General features: G+C 42.8%; 1 protein-coding gene across 2 annotated transcripts in view; it reads left to right on the top strand.

The window, feature by feature from the left end:
- The window catches only part of ARHGAP32 (Rho GTPase activating protein 32), a 180,738-nt gene that overhangs the window by 100,489 nt on the left and 57,256 nt on the right, over nucleotides 1-22,993 (top strand). Inside the window, exons 7-12 of one of the 2 annotated variants that reach the window (XM_086626940.1) lie at nucleotides 110-247; nucleotides 1,986-2,078; nucleotides 4,019-4,141; nucleotides 6,307-6,384; nucleotides 14,709-14,790; nucleotides 20,928-20,978. In XM_086626940.1, the coding sequence (XP_086483066.1) occupies nucleotides 110-247; nucleotides 1,986-2,078; nucleotides 4,019-4,141; nucleotides 6,307-6,384; nucleotides 14,709-14,790; nucleotides 20,928-20,978 (565 nt within the window). The remainder of the gene's footprint in view (nucleotides 1-109; nucleotides 248-1,985; nucleotides 2,079-4,018; nucleotides 4,142-6,306; nucleotides 6,385-14,708; nucleotides 14,791-20,927; nucleotides 20,979-22,993) is intronic. The other variant, XM_086626942.1, reaches the window with a different exon arrangement.

Below are 22,993 nucleotides of genomic sequence, written 5' to 3' on the forward strand. Positions count from 1 at the left end.
GAAGAAGAATGGCCGGATCTGTTGTTTCTGCCCGAATTTTCGTTTTCCTCATCTAACCCCAATTGGTGAGGAGCTTGGAAAACCGTGATTCTCTTTTCTGTTCACGCAGGGGAGGAGCTGGATCGTGAAGAGGAGTTATGAAGACTTCAGAGTACTCGATAAGCATCTTCACCTGTGTATTTATGACCGGCGCTTCTCCCAGCTCTCCGAGCTCCCTCGCTCCGATGCCCTGAAGGACAGTCCAGAGGTAAATTCCCAGCTCTGTCAACAGTTACAGCACAGTCACCAGCAAGGGGTTGGAAGACGTTTTCAAGTGTGTACAAAGTAGTTTTAATGCAGCCTGGGTTAGGTTTAGAAATTGAGTAGTAGTAATAAGATCAGAATGTGTTTTCGACCCCTAATTTCAGTGATCCAAAGGGAAATGCCGTGCAAATTCATACGAATTAATGTGCTGCTAAATGTGGAATGGTTATGGAGAGCTTTGAGAAAGAAGCTTTCCTGTTAGTACCTTAGATAAGAATTTTATTCTGTCTTTGGAAGCTTTTTCAACACTGTGGGTATTTTCTGACTTAGTGTTAGCAACTTAACAGTCCTGGGAAATCATGCTGTTCCAGGACTGCAAGAGTAATACCATTTGGAATTATGTTTATAAACTGAAAATTACTGAAGCTGTTTTTTAAGAGCGTTTGCATTAGTGCTTTATTTAAATGGTCTTTAAAAAGCTTAAAGAGTGTTTTTTCCCCTGATTGAATAAGAGGTGTTTTTCATTTCTTGACTTACTGTCTTCACCTGGAATACGATGAGCTGGAATTCCTTCGGCCGCTTGGCTCTTGGTGATTTAGAGATTTATTCGTGTCCCAAATAATCTCCTGGGAAGCAGCAGGTGCATCTCGACTGCATGGTTTTGGAAGATGTGGAGAGGGAGGCAGTGTAATGCGTGGCCACGGAGGTTGTTGGAGCCAGAGGAGCATTACAAAGCTGTTTGGCCTCAGTCTGTCTGCGGGAAGAGCCTGTGTCACGGTGACGGACGGTGCCCATTGCTGCATTTCACAGGTCACTTATCTCTGGGACCTGTAGTTGTACGTTTGCCCCCTACCATCAAGCACAAGCACGGAAAAGTCTCGACGTGCTGTGTCGGAAAGCTGATGTTGCCTGCCCGGGAGATGTGTAGCTGCAAAGGCAAATGAGGGAATTGAGGCCATTCCAAGCAGAATCTGTCCAAGATCTATAAATCAGAATCTGTGTTATTTCAGTGCTGAGCAAGTGAGGATTGATTGCTTCTGAGCAACCCGCAGTGGCTGGAACCAGTGCCCCACTGAAGTCTGCAGGGCTTTTGCCATTGGATATAGGAAGTTGGTACTGCGGTCCCATCACTCATCAGAGTCAGATTTATCAGTTGCTTTGGTTTAATGCAGGTCATTTCTGAAGACAATTTAAAGTTCCTAGTCTCTTAAATTCAGCAAAAGAAGAAATAGTCAGGATAATGAATTCCTGCATTCTTTTTTTTTTTTTTAATTATATTTTAGGCATTCCTCTCTCTTACATCTTTATTTGTACAACTGATTTAATATGTACTTTATAGCATGAGGCTCAAAATCTGCATTTTAACTGGAAGCACAGTAGACGTGAAGGTGTTGAACAGCTCTAGTGCTCTGTGAAACGTAATTCTGCAGCTGTGTGTTGTCTCGTACTATATTTTTTATTTTGAACAGATGTTTGAGGAGAGCAATGTTTTAAACAGCCCTGCAAGCTCTGGGCTACAGCCCTGCTACAACACTTTGCTGTCACTGTGAAGCTTTGGAAGGACCTCACTAGCTTCTCTTTAGCAAAAGCAAGTTTGCTCTTACAGAAGGGACATCACTAAATGTATTTTTAAAACTCCTTTTGAATATTTGAAACACCACTGTCCAAGTCTGAAGAAGCCCCTCCAAACTATTGTGTATTAACAGAAAAACTGCCTCCCTCTCTCTTTTTTTTTGTTCCAGCTTGTCACCCAGATGCTGATGGCTTACCTCTCACGTCTCTCGGCGATCGCAGGCAACAAGATCAACTGTGGGCCTGCTCTCACATGGATGGAGGTACAGTACGAAGCTCAGGTCGTTCTTTGTTTCCTCTCCTGCTAAGCAAGCCACAAATGTGCTCTCCCGCCTTTCCAGAAAGAGGTACAATCCTTCCAGACCTGTTGTTGTCACTGAATGGCTATCCCCAAAGCTTTGTCTCCCTGTTACAGCCATGTAGGTGGCCACAAAAGGTAGAGCACAAACAGAATCAGAGCCAATGTCAGGAATATAGGAGCTTGGATTTTGCCACTCAAAGACACATCGTTTTCCTGATGTTGCTAAAATAAAAGGAGGTGGCAGTTCTAGTGAAGATTGAGTCAAGGGGCCACCTGGGAAGGTCCAGTTCCTGGCTGAAGTCTCTAAGTAGTAGGTTGCAGAAAGCACACCCGTGTTCTTACAGTCCGTGTTCTTACACTCCTTTTTGCCAAGGCAACGCAAGAAAGATGGGGAGAGGCTGTTCAGGAGGGCCTGTTGTGATAGGACAAGGGGTAATGGTCTTAAAATAGAGGGAGGTAGATTCAGGTTGGATATTAGGAAAAAATTTTTTACCATGAGAGTTGTAGAACACTGGAACAGGTTGCCCAGAGAGGTGGTGGATGCTCCATCCCTGGAGACGTTCAAGGCCAGGTTGGACGAGGCCCTGAGCAACCTGATCTAGTTGGAGATATCCCTGTTCCTTGCAGGGGGGTTGGACTAGATGACCTTTGAAGGTCCCTTCCAGCCCTAACCATTCTATGATTCTAACACCGCAAGCGTGACAAGTTTCTAAAACCATCAGAGCTGTCTCAGTTATAGTGTTTGTCTGCCCTCTTTTTTTTTTTTATTTTTCCTTGCCATAGCTGCAGAAACAATAAATATTATCTGCTCCTGCTTGCCGTCCCTGTTGGTTACACTGCTCAACAGAGCCTGCGTTGTGCTTGCAGTGGCACTGTTTGTATATTGTGACTTGCAGCTGCAGCTTTGGTTCCTCTGTTAATGGGCTTCTACCATCTTAAACAATAGACCTTACTGGGCAATGAGTGTTGGGAAGAATGGGGCTGAGTGATGAAGGCCACCTGCCTGTGTCAGCGGTGGCGTTGCTGGTTAGTCTGGGTGGAGGTAATGTGTGTCTTTCCAGTGCCTGGTAACATCCCTGCACACCAGGAGTAGGAACAACTATTATTAGACCGTTGCAATTCATTTTTAAATGGTTGTGATAAGGATTGAGTGCATTTTCCTGCAAATTTTCCCCGCTGATACGCCGCTCACCCTGCAATCCTTTGGGATGAGGGACATCTTGGAAACCTTCTCAACACGAAGGGAGGAAGGAAGTTGTAGAGGAAAATGAAACTGTAGAATTGACAGCAACACAGCAGACCTAGAGATTAATTACAGCAAATTTGCAGTGCAGAATGACCTTTCTGATTAACCAAGAGCCTTACAAAATTCTACATGCGCACAGAAATACAGGAATTTTGAAAGTAGGCTGATGGTTGCAGCAAGGACTGGAAGCTGTGTTTTCTTAAGAAATAAAAGGGTGGGAGAAAGCTGACAGCATTTCCTCCTTGCCACAGTGCCTCTTCTTGAGCATTAATTCCACTTTGCAGAGAGTTTTTGTAGTATTTTTGTATTGCCATTTTAAGTCCTTCAGGAAAAACAGTACGATTTGGTGTTAAAGGGAGGTGTAAACATCCACTCTCATGTTACTTTTGTACACAAAGATGGACAAATGCAGCGTTTTTCCCCGTTTCTTGGATGGGGACATACGACCTTCTGAAATACTCTGTGAATTGTTCTGCCTTTTGCTTTCTGTGTGTGCAGAGCCCTGCACTGTCTCTCCGTGCTTCTCTCCTCGAGGGGCCCCTGAGCTCTGCTGTCTCTGTGCATCAGCTTGAAGTCTCTGCCATGTATGAGCACCAGTAAACCACGTCCTCGCTTGTCCTCAGCTGCCTCACCCTCTCCTCTGCTCTTTATTTCAGATTGATAACAAGGGGAACCACCTGCTAGTCCATGAGGAATCATCTATTAACGTTCCTGCTATCGCTGCTGCCCATGTTATTAAGAGATACATTGCTCAGGCAGCAGATGAACTGTCCTTTGAGGTAAATAATTAAAGGAGCTGACATTCCTTGTTGTCATGTCCAGAAGAGTGTAACACGTGTGTCTCTGTGTGTGCGTGCACGCATCAGGAACATATTCAGACATTTTCAGAACGTTCTGTGAGCTGAAGCTTAGAAGATCCGATTAAATACTAGATTTGCATTGGGTTGGATACAGGAGGGAGTTCAGTCATCTTAAAAATATCTTCTGATCAAACACATGCTGCCAAGTGCTCTGAGCAGCAGCAGACCTTGCATAGTTTGTGCTGCAGAGTGGCTCAAAAGTATGTTGTATCTGTTCAGGAAGACTGTCCACATGTGTCTGTGTGTGGATACGTGCCAATTTAATTATTCGTTGGCCAGTTTGCACAACCTGTGTTCCTGTTAGCAAGTCTCTGTCTAAAATCATTTTAAAGAACTTGGACTCCCATGAAAAGTAAAGAACCAGAGTGTCAAAGAATTGGTCCTTAAAGGGCAGGTGGTAATCTGTTACTATTCTGAAAATCTTACTTGATGCAGAGTAGGGGCTGCTGTGGAGCAAGGATGTGGAAGATCAGGCCCTGGAAGGCTTTGGATGTCTGACTCTTGTCTGTTCTACCCAGAAAGCAGCGTTTTCTGCTCTGATGGTTGACGTGCAGTGGTACTCTCAACGCAACATTCACAGTTTTACACAAAAAAAGTGTGAAGGAAAACAGTTAGTGCCCAAAGCAGTTTTTGTGATCGCATTCTCAGCGTGTAGCTGACGTAAAAATAATAGTGATAGTCCAGTGCTGCCAGGGTTTGGTTCATGTTCAAAACCGAGGTGATGATTAGTGTACACCAAAGAACCAGGCTAATCAGAAAGACGTGTGGGTCTGTCACCTTCCCATCTCAAGTGCATGCAGTACAGGATTCGGGCTGCTTGACAGTGTCTTGATAATTAAAAAAAGCACAAGGATGGCACTCCCTGCTTGTAAATCTTCCAGCCCTGTGCCAGCAGGCTAACTTGGCCTTGCAACTGTCACGCAGGCCAGCAGGATGTTAAGAGGTATGGTATGCAAGCGGGGACACCAAGGCACGTGTGGCTTTCCAAGTTTGCACAGGGAGAAGCCTTGGCAGAACAGAAGTGGAATAAGATCCGTTATTTCACAGTGCTGGGTTCTGTTCCTTAACCCAAACTAGCTCTCGATGTTTAGGCTACTGTTGATGTCTAATAAGCAGCTGCAGAAGTAGCCAACTGGCATTTGCTCCCCAGTACCGAGGAAAATACCTGGCTCCTCTCCTCACCGTGGTGACAGCAGTTTCCTTAATGGAAATTTGCTTTGCTGTTGGTTTGCTGTTCCCTTGAGGAAATCACTTCACTTCCCTGTGTCTCAGTTATCCCTGTCTGAAAAATGGGGTTGTGTTATCTTCTTTGTAAAACACTTGGAGATCCATCACTGTAAAACATCTGGTAAAAATTGGGCGTTACTGTTAACAATTTTTGCTGTACCCAGCTGCAGTATTTATTTAGGTTCTGCCCCTTCTGCTCTGGCTTATTTTCTGTTATGCAGATTTTGATTCCCACCAAGCCAAATTTAGTATTGATTATACTGATTTCCTTTTGAACTATTGCAGTATTGCATTTTATTACGGGAAAGAGGTTTCAGAAACCCTGTTTCGTCTCCTTGGTCGTTTTCCTTTCTGTGGCTGTACCACCACCCCACCTCTCCTCTGTTAATTAAGAAAAGCATGTCTTGGTCAGTTTGTGAACTACAAAGGGAGCCCTTAACTTTTTGCTGTGAAGGGAGACAAGCAGACATCTGTCGGTGCCTACACACACATATATAGGACATGTAGTAAAAATTATTTCAGCTACTTGAGAATGTTTTCCAAAGTGTTCCACACTGTCACTGCTTGCTGATGTCTGCAGTTTAATCAGAACGCTTCTGTACCCTTTGGCAGAGAGCCTGCTGCTTTTGAGAACTGTTTCCTTATGAGCAGCTGTATCCTGTGTGTTGTGTAATGCAGTAACTCTTCTTCCTCACAGTTTGACTTTAGAGAGGCTGATGCCTCAAGATTGGTGTCGGTGCAGTCGCTCACCAGTTTTACTTTTTTTTTTTTGCCAGTGCTAAAGGATGCAATGTTTGAACTGTGCTTTCCTCCTGACCACACTGCAAGCTGTGATTGATGCTGCCAATCTTTTGCAGGTGGGAGACATAGTGTCTGTTATTGATATGCCCCCGAAGGAGCTGACCACGTGGTGGAGAGGCAAACATGGATTTCAGGTAGGCACAAGCATCAGACTTGAGAGTGCAACTGAAATAAAGGCAGGAAACTCAGCAGTGTGTTCACAGAACTGCTGTGCCTGCGCAGGGTTATGCGTTGGTGTAAGAGGACTTCCCCTTTCTCTCCAGGCTTGGGCTGCAGCAGACACATGGTCTTCCTAGAAGTTATCTGCCTACCTAAGTGTGCGAGTTAGGGGTAGCCATGACCCTTTGATCGACAGCTGGCCTGATGTTAGTGGAAGCTGATGTTGCACCCCCTCCCAGGCAGCTGACACTGTTATTCAAATCGTCCCGTTCCCTCCACTGAAACTAGATCAGGCAGAACAGAGAGGATTCGGAGAAAGCCGGTGGATAAGATGCTGCCACTGACCTGGACAAGGCACCCCACTAACCTGTGCTTTCGTGTCTGTGATTATTGGGTAGTGTTAATATTACTGGTCTCTCCAGATGTTATAGGAGAAAGATTCAGACTGAATTTTCAAAAGATCCTAAACATACCTGGGAATTAGGTACCAAAACTTTGGCATCAAAATAGCACTTTCCTTCCCAGAGAGTTGTTATTCCCTAGCTTGGATTTTCTCATTAGGAAATTTAATTTTTAAAAAAGTCTCTATTTTCAAACAAAACCCAAAAGCTACTCAAGGTTGGGGTAACTGACTTTCCGTCTCCTCACACTGTAGTGTCTCACGTTTCAGCTCCTTCCAAGGAGGAGGGATTTTCATACTGCAGTTGCTGCGTGTGAGTAGGTGGAATCATGAGTTTGCTCTGGAGAGGGTCAGAATTGATCAGACACTTGTATATTTTGGCCTGGGAAGTCTTCTCAAAGTACCTCAGATTTTCCCTGACAGACCTTTCTGTGCCAGACCCAGATTGTGGTTCTGCTTTAATACCAGGACTGTGTGCAGCTGGATCTCCAAACACTGCAGATCCCATCTGAATGGAGTGTTAGTTATATGAGTACATTTCCGTAGCCAGAGCACGTGAGATACAGCTTTTGTTGGCTTTACATCAGGTGTGGGACTTCGGATAACATCTCGTTTGTAAAATCGGAGCAGCGTGGACATCTGATACCTGCTCTGAAATGAAATTTGTTTCTAGAGTTAACACACTGATATTTCTTGGGCAAACTTGACTGTTCTTCTGCTTTTGAACTGTGTTAAGTCTTTGTGGGACTTTTGTTCTGATCTTAGAAGCCCTGAAGCTCTATTTGGTGTGCTATCAAAAATTAATGAAATGCTGTAGTGCTGCTTGGAATGATCAGGCTGTGCCACATTTAACTTCCAAATGAATCAATGAAACAAAACTCCTTTGTGATCTGCACACGAGTGCAGACGCTTTGCACAAAGCTGGTTGATTGCAAGTGGATGGTATCCCCATCCCATTCTTCAGTGCAAGCTCCCTGCTTGCCATCAGGCTGGTTGAAATTGTGACGAGATCTGAAGAGCATCACTGGTGATTAAAGACACGAGAAGCAAGGGAGCTCTTCTGCACTTTGTCACTGCCTTCTGTCTCTCGGGTCAGAGCAATCCCGTTGTGCTTTCCCAGCATAAGGATGTGTTGATGAGCGAACCACGTGAAAAGGGGTTTGTCTGTACCCGTGCACGGCCACTCTACTGACACACAACAGATCCGAACAGCTGCAGAAATAGAGCACCATATTTTGGCTCACTAGAAAATTAGGGGTGGAATAATCTTGCCTCTTAAATTATAAGCCAGAGTCTTTCACGATGTGAATCTGATCGCGGCCACTGAGCTGCACTGTTGGAAATGTCAACACACTGAAGTGTGTCCAGAGGAGGCCACGAAGATGATCAGAGGGCTGGAGCACCTTTCCTATGAGGACAGGCTGAAAGAGTTGGGGCTGTTCAGCCTGGAGAAGAGGAGGCTCCGGGGTGACCTTATAGCGGTCCTCCAGTACCTCAAGGGGGCCTACAGGAAAGATGGGGAGAGGCTGTTCAGGAGGGCCTGTTGTGATAGGACAAGGGGTAATGGTTTTAAAATAGAGGGAGGTAGATTCAGGTTGGATATTAGGAAAAAATTTTTTACCATGAGAGTTGTAGAACACTGGAACAGGTTGCCCAGAGAGGTGGTGGATGCTCCATCCCTGGAGACGTTCAAGGCCAGGTTGGACGAGGCCCTGAGCAACCTGATCTAGTTGGAGATATCCCTGTTCCTTGCAGGGGGGTTGGACTAGATGACCTTTGAAGGTCCCTTCCAGCCCTGACCATTCTATGATTCTATGATTCTATGATATGCAGCAGCCGTGCTGCATATTCCAGTAGCTCTGAGGGTGTGTTTGCACAAAGGCAGAACATGAATTTGGTGGGTTTTAAGAAGTTCCTGCCTGCCAGCTGGGATAGGGAAGCAGACCAGACCATCCGTACGCTTCCTGCTCCTGCGGACTGCGGAGTGAAGCTCGTTAGCGCAGAGGTGGTTTGCAGCAGCTGTATCTCCGTGATTGCTGCGTAAACATCTCTTCACACAACCATGGATCTGGTTTGCAGAGAGCTGCAGTTTTCCTGTGAATTGACAGTTTTTGTCATTTCTTTGAAATGTGCTTATCAGAGCTTTTCATTTCCATGGAAGACCATCAGCTACCAAGAGATGCCAATTTTTGGTGTTGTGCAAAGAGAGCCGAGGGGGTTTTAACCTGCATCTCAAGTTGAAGGCCCATAAGCTATGAGTGTACAGAAAAAGTACTTTTCCTGTTGTAGTGGAGTTTTTTGACCATACCAACTGCTGCAGTGAGAAGAGAATTCAGAGAAAGGAAATTTCTCTCTGGTGTTGATACACCAGACCCAGAGATGTGTTCCAGTTCAGTATAGAAGTGTACTTGATGAATACTTAAAAAGAGTGTATAGGTGAAAAAGGTTGGTATAGAAATATGTGTAAGAACTGATGAAGCTGTGCAGCCTTTAAAGCATTTATTACAGGCAAACAATTCTGTTCCTGTTTAGGAACAACAGCCATTGTAAACATGATAGCAATCTGTTGATCCAGTCATTTTAATTAATAAAATAAATCAGCCAAGACTGTCTTGCCAGATCGTTGTGCTTCTGAGATCAGATAAAAAGAGGAGGTCCAAACACCAAACATCTGGACGGTTTGTTCATGTTACTTCTCAGGTTTTTGCTTTGTGCTAGGAAGGGAGCACGGTTTTATCACAGGGGCCACAGCTTACGTAGTAAATCACGTTCTGATAGGAGGAGAACAAGGTTTTGCCAAACATGGAAAAAATTACACGTTGACTTGAAAGATCTTACCTAGTTTTGTGCATTTAAACTAGCTGTGACTTGTGTATGTCTGTGCAGAAGTGTGTTCCTTTCAGCACATCCATCTAGTAGAATAAATAAAGGGTTTCTCTGTGTTATGCAAATGAGCAAGAGGCAGGTCTCCAGATCTCGACAGGAAAGCAAATCTGATAGGTTCAGTTTCAACTGCAGCTTTGATTCAGCGTGGAAGTCCTGTCCTTCAGGAGTGAATCACCGTTTTTGTCATCCTTCAGATTTCCACCTTACAGTATTCTCCTAATACCTGATCTAATGACTGCTCTGCAAGACATTTAATCCTGTGCAGAACAAAACAGCCCAGTAGGCTTCTTATCATTTGCTCCAGTTAAAGTAAAATGATTTTAAAGACGTTTTTCCTCAAGCCTTTTTCTTTTCAAATGCCCTTAGTGAGTCACTGCTTTCGCTGTAAGATTGTTACCTAAATTACAGCCACCTCCACATTAACAGCCTTCCAGCCCTCTTTGTTCTTCCCTTCTTCTTCTTCATGCTTTGTCTTTTCAATCAGGACCTCTGTTCCAGGCAGCTGAATCATTGAGGACAGGCCCTTTTTTGATGCACAACTGCCTTTTGATGTTCGGAATAATTCTGTCTTTTGGGGGATAGTTTCATTAGTCGCGCTACTGCACAACAGCACAGCTGCTGGGGGGGACACAAAACGGGATCGGGCATAACCAGGCTGGGCTGGACTTTTTTTGGAATCAGCCTGTGCTTACAGGAGCTTGAACTGGTTGGGAAACTGCAGGCCCTTGCTTTCGAACCGCGTTCCGTGCTGGACCCGAACACGGGCTTTAAGACTGGATGGATTTGCCATCCAGAGCACGTTTTTGGGGCTCATGTCACTTTGGAAACACCAGCTCTTAAATGAGAAGCCCAAGTTTGATTTCTGGTTCACATCCATCGATTTGGGAACTCTCCATCCGGCTGGGGAACGGCATCACCCGCAGAACAGGCGGCGTGCGAGAGCCCAGTGGCCGTGATAACAATCCTCTTCCTCCTCTAACTGGTGCCCCTCTGAAATGGGTGAGTACTCCATAACAGGAGCTGCACTGGTACCAGCTGTGCTTTGGGAAGCTAAGGGAGCCCTGCTCTGTGCCCTCGCCACTGCTCTGGGGTTACCTGGCAAACAACGTAAGGAAAATCCTGCTCCTGAAAGCCAAACGTGCCATGAAAAGTTGATGTTTCACTCTTAGGTTTTCAAATGATGTTTAACCCCAACTTCAGCCTATGTCAAAACCAATCAAAATGTCTCAAACGACATTTCATTTGCCGTTTCTGTTGCTGCTACTTTCTCATTTGTTTAAATTCCCTCCTCGAACACGGAAAATTATTACTGTTACTGTGGCTGTTCCCCTGAAAGCCTCCTGTATTTTCCAGTTTTAGCAGACGCTGGAATAAAAGTGCAAAAAAGATCTAGTAGCTGTTGCAGGAAGGTTTGCATGCAACAGTAGCCCATGTTTTCCTCCCCTGCTTAAGGTGCATGGTGATTTTTTTAACCTTTAGATGACCTTGTATTTATCTAAATATATACTACCCTTGCTATTAATTTTCGTGCGTTGCCAAATCCTTTAATCCTGGCTCAAGCCCTAATAGTGCCTTGCTACATCTGTTGAGATTAACTCTTGGACTAAACTCATTTATTTATACAAAATCATGGAAAACTTTCCATGGGAGGAAAAGCAGCATCTTTTGAGTGGGTGGGAATGAGGCACAAGTTTGAGGTTATGACGCTGAAGATGATCTCTTGGGTGTTAGAATAAATAAGAAAAAATTAGAATAAATAAGTCAGAAAATATAAGTCACCAGAACTATTACCAGCAAGTTAACATCAGAGAGCTTGTCAACACTAGCAAAAGTAAAAATTCTCCTTCCTTGAAAAATCCCTTCTAATTACTCGTTGTGAACATGGCAAAAATGATACATTGAGAACAGATGTAGTGTTTTATTTGGGAAAGGTTCCAAGATATCTAGTAGTGGTGATGTAATCATCTTGGGTCTTCTTTCATTTCTAAATTCATGTTCAGTGTTGTATGTTGCATCCAGAAACAAGGAAAAACATTATGTTACCAGTCAGAGGCAAACGAGCTTTTGATTACAGCATGGGATTTTGGGCTGGATCTAGAGCCACCATTTTTCCCTTATGATTAACAGAAGGTCGGTGTCCAAGTACTTCAGGTTTCTTTACACATCTCAGACATAGACATTGTGGGCACTTAAAAAAAGTTCTCAAAGCATTGAGAATGAAAGAAACTCTTTCACTTCGGCTGTGGAGTCTCCCAAATGTGTCGTTTGGGTGATGGGGCTGAGACTTTCACTGGATGTGTACATTTTCCTAATTGAAGCATTGCCTCCTGCATCTTGTGCACAGGAAACGTCCCAAGAGAGACTCTTAGCTATGGGAAAGTTATTTAAAAAAACATTGAAAATGCATTTTGTTTAAATTTTTTGTTTTGTTTAAATACCAGTACTTTTTGTGTATGTACCAATGAGCCTGTTTCTCAACATCTCCTCAGCAAAGCAGCATCACTGAGCTACGAGCTGCCTGCTGAAGGTCCCCTGCATGCCATGCTGGTGTTCCTGCTGGTTTTCTTGTGCCAATTGGCATATTTCTATCTATAAACTGCCCAAAAATCACCACTACGTTATGTAACTCCGGGATACCCTCTCCTTGCAAAACTGGCACACCCAGCTGAGTGGTTGGTTGGGTGAAGCCACACGTTATCTTGGGTTTTGGATGGCTTCTTCTGTTCTTGAGCAGAAGCATCATGCACGGGCCAGTCGCAATTACAGGGAGCTGTAGATCAGAGAAGCAAGGTCTGCTGATCCATAGTGCTGCTGTTCCCGTGCTGTCATAATCTTAACAAAAAGCATATTCCCAGTCTTTAACAGTAAGCGTGATGGATTACAGTTTGTCCTCTTCCTTGGACAAAATGCTGCCTTGTCGGATTTGGAGGGTGTGGGAAGGAGAAGCTATTGGTATTACTGTTAACTGTGACTTCCCTTAGGGAATTTGGAAGAGTTTCAAAGTTTGGAGTGTTTACCTGGATACACCGTGCATGCCACTGGATGAAAATCAACTCGGACTAAGAAAAGAGAGATTTTTATTTTATTTTTTTTCTTGGAGACAAAAGATAACTGTGTAAGATGAATAAATAGAGAAGGGACTGTTTGCCAGACTCGCAGTGCTGACTGCCTTGTGGCTCCAGTGACTTTCATAGATGTTCTGGCATGACTGGCAGAAGTCCTGGCCCACTTCTTCTGTTTCCATGAGCTTGGGGCCCACCCGCTGGCCCTTGGCCACGCATTGTTGCAGCGCTTGACCGAACCGTGGCCGCGTGAAGCGACTTGATGCTTTCAGCTGTCCGAATCACATGCCTGACACGGGGCATGGCTTAGATGGGGTGTCTCAGGAGGGTGGTGGTGCTTGAATTACATCTCACAATACAGAAGCTGTGGTGGGCGAGGAGGTAGGATATAAGAGAAGAAGGTCTGGAAATACAGACTTGAGGTTAGAAGTTGCCAAAGGTCTGGCTTGACTTTCACCTGGGGTGAGAGCAAAAAGACAGACACTGTGGAGGGAAGGTTGGGATGCTGGGAAGTGTAAAACTCCTACCTGGCCACATCTCAGCCTGAATCCTTAAGCAGTGCAAAGGAAATAATTCCACTTCTCCCCAGACACGGAGACCTTCGAGTGGCGTGTGAATTTCTGCAGGTACATCTTAGTTAAACAAAACTTTATGATCCTCCCCACACTCTAACCCCTCTGTTAGACAGTCACTCCAGCGTTTCTGAGGGAAAATGCCATGTTAAAGGGGAGGGCAGGAACGCTGCAAATTAGCATTAGAAAGTAGTTGGTCACCGGACCTTGCTGGGAATTGGGCACTTGGAGATGTCTTCCTTGGCAGCAGAGAAGCTGCATTCAGTGTCCATCAAAATTTTTTGCATAGCACTGCTATGTGGTAGCCCAGGTCATGGCTGTTGAAGCATCTTCAAATATTTGCCAAGGAGGTTCTGGCCTCTGGGGTTCGTTTCTGGAATGGATATTGGGCACTATTCTCCCTTGTCCTTTGCTGATAGGGAAACTGAGGCACAATGGTTGCGCTGGCTTCTGTGCGTTCAGGAGCAGACACAAGAGTACACACCAGGAGTTCTGGCTCTTGTGAAAAGATTTTTTTGCTACATCATGCAGTCTCTTCTGAGAATACTGGTATTTATTTCTAGCCGAATTAACTGGGTTCTTACAAATGCAGAACTTGTTTTGCTCCGTGTATATTTTGTTAAAGCTGTTCTCAGTTCTGAGATTGAATTGAATTTAATTTAACTTAAAGCACATGGAACTTTTTTAGCAAGGTCTTTAAACACACCTGATTTGGATGCTTCAGGAGTGCTGCTCAGCGCACGCAGTAAGGCTGGGACACATTAGAGAGCTTTGTGCATTCAAAGTGCCTTCTCCTAATTTATGACACGAGAGTATTTTTCTGTATTACAGACATGCCAATATATTGAGCCATATTTGAGTCCGTTTTTCTGAAGGAATAACATGTTCAAAGTGCTACTGAATATGGTATTTTGACAGTGAAAAAAAGTCAAGCGTCGGTGAGATGAGTGTGCAGATAATTGAGATGCTGAGAGCTGAAACATCTCGCTCTCTTCATTAAATTTCATGTAACATACGTGCAGCCAGGTGCAGGAAACCCAGCTGAAGTCTTTCTCTCTCCCTCCTTCCACTGGAAATTTAAGCACACTTGTCCTCTCCTCTCTCTGCTGCAAGTTGAGTATCTCTGATCCTGTGTACCAAGCTGAGAAAACAGACTTAAAACCGTATTTTACAGAACTAATTATTTGGGTTGTAGAATTTTTGGCTGCATCCTCCTGAAAAATTATTACTCTTAATGCTGGTCATTTTATGTTGGATAACGTTATGGGGCATCAGGCAAGCAGAGTTTGAGGAAAATATGCAATAGTTGCTGGTTTACCAGTTCAGATCTTAAAAACACTGTGTTTAGTGTTCTGCCTCTCTTTCTGTTTTTACTACAGGTTGGATTTTTTCCCAGTGAGTGTGTTGAACTAATTAACGACAAAGTTCCTCAGTCCGTGACCAATTCTGTGCCAAAACCAGGTATGTATTTTATGTTTTATGATGCAGTAAAGTAAAATAGAGTTATCTTTTTGGTGTCCCATGTTTAATACCTCCTTTATACATCCCGTGTTATTCTCTGTGTGTTGATCATCCCTTATACGTACCCGTTATCCTTTCTATGTGTTGATCATCTCCACATTACCTCTTTCTGAATAGTTGCCACTGTTGAATGTCTTTCACCTGCAGTGTTTTGTAAGCTACTATCAATGTCCATCTCCTGGATTTTAGGCTTGTAAGAATTTTCGATTTTAGATTTAAAATCTCCAAGATTTTAGGCTTGAAAGAATTTAAGATTTCTTCAGCAATCTGTCATTAGTGATTCTGTGCAACATCCCCGTTCTTGGTGTCCAGAGAGTGTTGTATGTTAGGTTTTTTTCATACAGAGCATACATGTGACCTAAAAATGTTTATGCTGACTTAGGATAAATAGATTAATTAGGTACTGGAACCTTCTTTCTGTTTGGGGATTGATGGAGAAAGTCAGATATAGCAGAACTTGAAATCCTAATTGCTTCTACTCTGGGTATGTGGCTCCATCTACTTCCTACTACTGCCCTCTGGACGTTTTGTATTGTATGAAATACAGGAAAATTGATACTAAGCTCTGCTGATGAAAGGAAAAATAAACAGAACATGGGATCTTGGAACTGATTCTACTGTCATCCTAGTATACACTGGAAATGATTGCAGTTAGATGTGCTGGCATAAATAAGATCTCTGCAGAATTTAGTGGTGGTGAACTTTTTTTTCCTGATTATTTTTTTTTAATACCAATATATTAATATATACAAAGATATATCTTTTGTATCAAGAGAAGCAGTTTGAAATCGCTTTCTTAAAACATTATGCAGCCGGCAAGTTGAGTTAGAAAGCGAGTTAACTGGTATTCTTTTCATCTATTTTCTCTATTTTAATGATGTTCCTTATCTTCTAAGATTGCTGACTGGAGGGTTTAAAACAAATAGATGGGATTCAAAAGTTTTACTGAAGGAAATGGGTTTTATCAGATCTTATGTTACAGCTTGGGACTTTTGGTTCAGTGGTAGAAAGTCAAGACCACTCGTAAGCTATCAGTGCACTGCATTAATCCGACAGCTTAGGGAAATAGTTTTCTGAGCCATTGGCATCTCCAGCCTTTGTTATTCCTGGGAACATGCAAATGTATTTGCTAGCATCGGTGTCACAGGGATCACTAGCAATTCAAAGCGCTGCAGCAGGTGGTTATTCCATAAATCCAGTGTCTGCCTTTTGTTGGTTGAAGTTGATCTCGAAATGCTGTGATCAGTCACTTCTCTGTACTCTGTCAGCTGAAGCATGTAGACAAGGGCAACTTTAACTCTAAATACAGGCTGGGCTGATAAATACAATCCTAAGCAAGTGTTTATTATTAAATATGGCTCAGGCAATTAAATGGCATGAGCTGCTAGTGGGTAGTTTCTTGCCATGCTTTAATGAGAGATAACGAAGCAGCAGAGATGAATAGATTCTGTTTGGCTTTAACAGCACGCTGGGGGGAGGATTTCCTCTTTCAGGCCTGGGAAATGTTTGTTATAAAATTGATACCAAAAGCCCAAGCCCTATTAAAAGCCATAAGTTGAAAGATATTGCCAAGTCATGAGGCTGTCCCCGTTGACCTTCCCTGATAGCTGTACTGCGCGTACAATTAAAGGCAAAAGGCTGCTCCAGAAGAGCACTAATGAGCTTTCAGATGTCAGGATTGCTAGAACAAATGTTGCAGCTGTTTCTGTGATCCTTCCCTGCCCTTCCTTTGCACGCAGGATTGATGATACCATTTGTTTGTAGCGTTAGGCTTCCTGGTTTTTCCACCGTGGGAAGTAACCGTGCTTGGATGGTGGAGGCAGAAGTCTGGAAGGCTCTTCCTCGGTTCCTACAGAAGTTGTGATTTGCAGGGAGCTAGGAGTCAGGGAGGGAGGTTCCTGTAGTTAAGGAATATTGAATGTGATGTTGGAGAACTCGAGGAACCTCTCTGCCTGGAGGGAAAAATGATGTGTGAAATACAGAAGGAGTGAGAAGATGAAGGGGGAGGAAGGAGTTTCGGTTTCCTGGGCTGTGTTACCATACAGCTGCACAAGCTGAATGCCAGGGAGGTGGCACAGGGACAGAAATGAGTTGCTGGAGCACCCTGAGCGGCTTCACTGCTGCAAAATGTGAAATTGGATCTTTCCAAGTGGATCCTCCAGAGCCTCGCTAGGAATTGCATTGCCGGGATGATGCAGAAGAGCTTGTGTTTCCCTCACCCGTATTCCTTCCATGCATGTAGTGTCTTCTCATCTTTGGTTTAAACGTATAGGGAGTTTCTCATACACTTAAATATCCACATCAATTAATTTTCTCCTTTTGCCTGTATTGGAAACCTCAGATTGGCTTTTCCCAAGGAACAGAAACGTTTCTAAAAGGAACCACTTGGAGCTTTTGTCCTTACCCGACATTAGCAGGGTATTTCCTCTGGAATTAATGTGAAGTTTTAGATTTGGGCTTGATGAGACATACTTATCAACGTGCAAACTTTATTTTCTTTAATCCAAATATCATGTGTAGAGCATCTAGGACATTCTGTATCTGCAGCATAAAGCTCTTTGCCATGAAGGAATTTACAAACATAGAACTCCTTAGTTTTTTAATTGTCCATAGATTTGGCGGGGTTGAGTAATCTGATGAAAAGCAGATGGAAAGCAAAGAACTTCCTGCCCTGCGTTTTTATTATTATTTATAATTAAAGGTTTTGATTTGCAGAAGCGATGGGGACAGCATTTTAATAGAACCATAAAATATTGCAATGGTCTATAACGCAGTACAAATAATGACTGAAGTTCAAATGAAAATGAAACACAGGGAATGGGAGAGGAGGGTTGGCTCGAAGTGCAAACTCTGCTTTTAGAAACAATATTTTCTTTGACTGTGGAAGTACATGCTTGCATCAGTGCCTGAGATAAATGAGAGTAAATGAACCATAGAGGAAAACTGTCCCTTTTATTCAATTCTGAAAGTTCAAAGTAATAAGAAAGAACATTGGCTTTGCCTTGAGTCACCTCCGAAATGCATTTGGCAATGAAGTTTGGATTGTCAAAGCTATCATCTCCCAAAATACCTCTGGGAGCAGGGATGCTCGCAGAGATGTGTGTGTGCGTGCATGCACACACAAGCTAGCGCCTGAAAATTGAAGTCGGTTGCATTATTGCTTAACAAATTCTTTTTTTTTTTCCTTTTTCAAAATTTGTACACGTCAGCAAGTCATACAAGGAGAGCAAGGGGTGTTGGTCAGGAGGTCTTGGAAGTTACCTGTTGAGTGGTATTTTCCCTTCAGTATTGTACTAAGCCCGTGCTCCCATTTTTTCATGTTCAGTGCTGTGAGAAAATGCCTTTTTTTTCAGGTGGGATGTTCCTGACTCTATCTATTTAGGCAAAAAACACTGTAAAGATCCAGGAAGGTAGCGTGGGCTCATCAAACCCCAAATTTCTTGAGCACTTTCCTTTTTTCTGAGTTCTTCCTGTATTCTCACTCAGATGTAACACTCTAATGGTAACTTCTTAGCCTGATTATATTGAATTGATATCTAATATTTCATACCTAATACCATTTACTGACAATTTAGCTGAATTTCAGTACTACAATAGATGGAATCAGCTTGTATTTATAAAGATTTTTAAAGAGATACAGGATGAAAGGTTGCATTTGGAGATATTTGGTGCAAAGTGCATCTTTTAAATCTTCATTGTGCTGCTTAGAAGAAAAAAAAGTGAATAGCTCTTTCGTTTTTTCCTTCTAAGTGAATTGCCTGTAGATTGTGACTGTGTTTGCTCTTCTCATTCACTTCTGTCCATCTCCAATCTTCTCTAGGAACAGTGTGTGTGTGTCTTCATATTGTCCCTGCTCGTCACTGTGGCACAGTTAACAGCAGCATGTCTCAGCTCTCTGTTTCAGTCCGTTCTTTCTCAGAATTCTGGATATTTGTGGTTTAACAATATTTAAAATCACGTAGCACGCTTCTCCTCATATGTGCAATTTGTTTCATGCCTTTTGCTGACAAGTAGCATCTCGCTGGGTGCCACATCTTCACTGCGGTGTGCCTTGGCATGGTAATTTGGTGAAGGTTCCTGAACATGGTTGCTGCTGGGGAGCATCTGCTTTCAGTGGGGAAACAAAAAATAAAGCTTAAGAAAAATGAGGGAGAAGAAAGTAATGTTTCCCTTTCCTTTTTTCAAAACAATGAGCGTTATTAAAACTTCAGGGGTCGTTCTCACCACTTCCTCAGTCTTGCTTAGGGTATAAGAATAAATAACCTCAGGAGCTCTGCCCAACTTTTATGGAGTTTTTTTCAAATTCCTGTCTCATCCATTCATTTAATTTAGATTTAACAGGTAAATGTACTCAGGATACGCAACTAAGGGCACGTTAAAGGGTACTTGGTAGTATTAAGCTTGTAATACTTGTTGTAAATTAATTATTTTTTTAAAACATATTAATCTGGGTCAACATGCCAGATACAAATAATCCACTGAACTTCAGGAGGATGGAAATTTAGGTCTGGATCAGGCAACAGACTCCGTTCTGACCTCCTGAAGACTCTGGTACAGTGCTGAACGAATTAATTTTAACTGCAAAAATGCAAATTGAGTTACATTGATTTTGTTAGGGCTGTTGCAATTATAACTGACTCTTAAGAGGTCATGCCTGGTTTGAAACAGGCTAGTTGCTAATCCCTGGGAAAAAAAAGATTGTGCAGTTGTTTTTTTCTTAAATAAAAATAAAAATCAGGGAGAATGAGGTGCCAATAGAACTTAGATTCTGCAGATGCCCAGGTTGAACAGCCATTTGACACTAATGTCTTAATTAGTGTTTTTGTAAAGAAAATATGGAAAGATAAAATGTATGTAATTAGTATCAGTCTTGTTAATCTGATATAAACTAACCAGTTGCTTGGTGTTCAACACTCAACGGTCTCATTAAAGCTAAATTAAATGAAAATGTTATTGAGCCAAGACAGTATTTGTTTCCAATATTTATTCCAGACAGGGAATAAACGTGCTCAGGGCCACCAAATACAGTCCTTGAGGCAGAAGACAGAAAATGTGCTTCCAGTATTGACAGACCTAAGGACCAATCCTTCAAGAAATCATGTTCTCTTGGCTCCTGTGGAGCTCAGGCAGAGCTGTGAATGGACAAAGATTTTGGGATGAAAGCTCTACTTTGCAAAAAGTAAAAACTACTTCTTCAGGAGACTTGCAGGCGTGTCTGAAATGGGCTGTGGGTGTTTCTCCAAGGCTCTGGAAGCCACCACAATTCAGCCTGGTGGGCTGGGTGTCAAACAGAGACTTCAGCAGGACAATGTCAACTTGCTTAAACCCCAGATTGGAGCTGGTCTGATCTGTGGGGAAGTTATTTCCTGGACTTTTTTTCTCTCTTCCATCCAGGGAAAAAAAAAAAAAGCTAACACTTGGAGCTCCAGCAGGAGCAAAGTCTCTGCCTTCTCTGGAATTAATGATTTTCAGGGAGAACATCTTTTGTTGATAGCAAAACATAGCTCTGAGACATCTTTGTCTTTCTTTTTGCATGGAATAAAAAGCAGTTGCCTGCTTTAGCACCGTTAGAAATGGAGGAAAGCTGAATGTCTAAGGGTCCAAATTACCCCAAAATGCGAATTTACAAATCTGGGAGTTGTTTTCTTGGCATTGTCCATCCATAGAAAGATCTTCCAGCCCTGTTTCTGACTCAACAAACTATTTAAACATGTTCTTAACCATAACCACGTGCTCAGCAGACACTGGAAGTAATGCAAACAAATCCTGGGCTTCACAGTTGCTCTGCAGGGATGGACCTTGTGCTGAAAAGTTTGAACATGCGAAATGTTTGGTTTTTTTTTTTCGTGCTGGGACAAACTGGATGGGGAATTCTTGGATTCTAACAAATTCCCAAAGCGTGTAGGGAATAAAGCACCAAACAACTTGAAGGATTGGGTCTGTGGTTGTGTATTGCACTGTGTATAGCCCAGCTGAGCTTTGTATGAAATTAACCCATTTTGAATGGGTGCATGTTTTAACCAACTTCTTTTTTGTTTGTTTGTTCTTTTCTTTTTTTTTTAATTATACCTTCCCAGTCTCCCCTGCCCACGGAGCCCGTCCAGCGTCCTGGAGCTACTTCCCCCCTTGTACGTTTTCATTTATTCCTTTTTTTCTTCTTTCACCCTTTTTCTCCCTGTCTCTGTGTGGGTGTCTCTTCTTTTTTTCCCTTCTTCTGTACATAGAAGTCAGTAGCACTGGTGTTTTGAAGGATATTCAGGGAAACCAAACCAAACCTTTAGTCTAATTTGCCTTTTTAAATACTTTTGGACATAAAACAATGCAGCAGGGAAACTGGGTGATTCAACTCTTTTCTGTTGGAGACGATAGGATCACTTTGAATCAATAAAATCATAACTGGAAGAAATGAAGTCCCAAGCAACCAAATACGAATGTCAGTTTGAAAGAAAGAGAAGTTAAAAATGGGTGATGGAGAGGAATTAAACAACTCTGAAAGTTTGTTAGAACTTGAAAATCTTCAGAAGCAAAAATTCCTTGTTTTAAAGATCAGAAAATGCTGTTTGTGCTCAGCATCTCCCAATGCCCAAAGTGAACTGTGGAGTTATGTGGCAGTGGCTTTCTTATCCAGAGAGTCCTGCTTCGTGTTGCCATGGTCTTAGATCTCACTAGTGCTGATCCAAAACTCATAGCAATAACCTAGCACAGGTAAAATTAGTGACTGTTTCCAAATATAACATTTTTTTACTGTAAAGGTCTCATTTACACATATTGACTCCCCCTGGGATGTTGTTTGGATTTCATAAATCAGTCTTAAAACTGGATGTGCATATACTGTAGATAGATATATATAATTTGTGTGTATATATACATGTATATATGTGCTTTCCCCATGCACATACGTGCTTCCAGCCTGTTGGCATGGAGACTGTGCACTGACACCCTTGCAATGTGGGAGACAGGATTGTGGTTCCTGTTCATGCTGCTTCCTCCAGGAGAAGAATGTTATTTGACAGCAGACTTCTTGTTTCTGGTGTGAAGACTCAACTTTCTGAGCACCTCCCTGAGCGTTTGCCAGAGTTATCAAATGCTCCCCGGACAGAAAGGTAGAGACTTCAGCAAGGCAGAGAAGAACAGGGTTTGTATTTCAGATATGATCACACAGAGTGCGTGTGGTGAGGCTTCTTCCACTGCACATACCCAAACCAGCAACAAAAGCCAGGGAATATTTAAACTAGGCTCGAGTTTTTAAGGAGGAGGGCAAAATTTGTTGCTATGACTGGCTTATCCACTGATAAATAAGTAACCTGCCAAAAAGTTTGGGATGAGTCAGAATAGTGAATGCATGTAAGATCCGAGGAGTTTCCTTTGGACATACACTTATGGAGAAAAGATTTTTCTTATTTTTTTCTCCTTAATAGTCAAGTTCCTTGAATCCACGAGGCCTTCAAAGAGCCATTCCTGCTAAGGTTCAGTAGCAGTTAACTTCAGGTAATAAAGGCAGGGTTGGGCTTCTTGCCCTTTTTAACATGAAGATAAAGAACCACCAGATTTCTGATTACTTAATGAGTAACTTAGAGTCATCCTCCTTTTGGAGCTGTTTGTGAGGAGGAAGAGTTCAACACTGGAGCAGCTATAATATTTCTGCTCAAAGGTATAAGGCTTATTAGTGGTTCTGCCTGTTTTTCATATGAAATTAATTTCTTTTGACAGTCGTGTCTCTCTGTGAGTCATGCAATTGCAACAGAGAGTAGAAACTTGGCTATCACTGAGCACTGGGAGATCGTGTGCCACATCCCTCACGTGCCCGAGCACTCCTCTGTGGTCTGCACTGGTGCTTCTTGTTCATGACAGTGCTGTGTACCAAAGATCACGGTCACATTTCTTCTGCTACCAGTGAGTTAGGAAGATGCTTGATGTGTTTTTTAAGTGGGGAAGCTTTGAGGTCCTGTTCAGACTTTGTTGGTGTTAGGGGGAAGTTATTTTCTGGGCTCCTGAAGCAGTTTTTGGACACTGAAGTTCTTTTTTGGCTCTGTTTCCCCAGACAAAGCGAGCTGAGATCTGAATAGGGAGGCAAAGGCTGAAATATGGTTTCAAAAGTGGGACAGAGTGCCTCTGAAAACGAGCTCTAAAGCTTCAGTCTCCC

This window comes from Tauraco erythrolophus, chromosome 26 (assembly GCF_009769465.1).
Source record: "Tauraco erythrolophus isolate bTauEry1 chromosome 26, bTauEry1.pri, whole genome shotgun sequence".
In the NCBI taxonomy this organism is placed as follows: Eukaryota; Metazoa; Chordata; class Aves; order Musophagiformes; family Musophagidae; genus Tauraco; species Tauraco erythrolophus.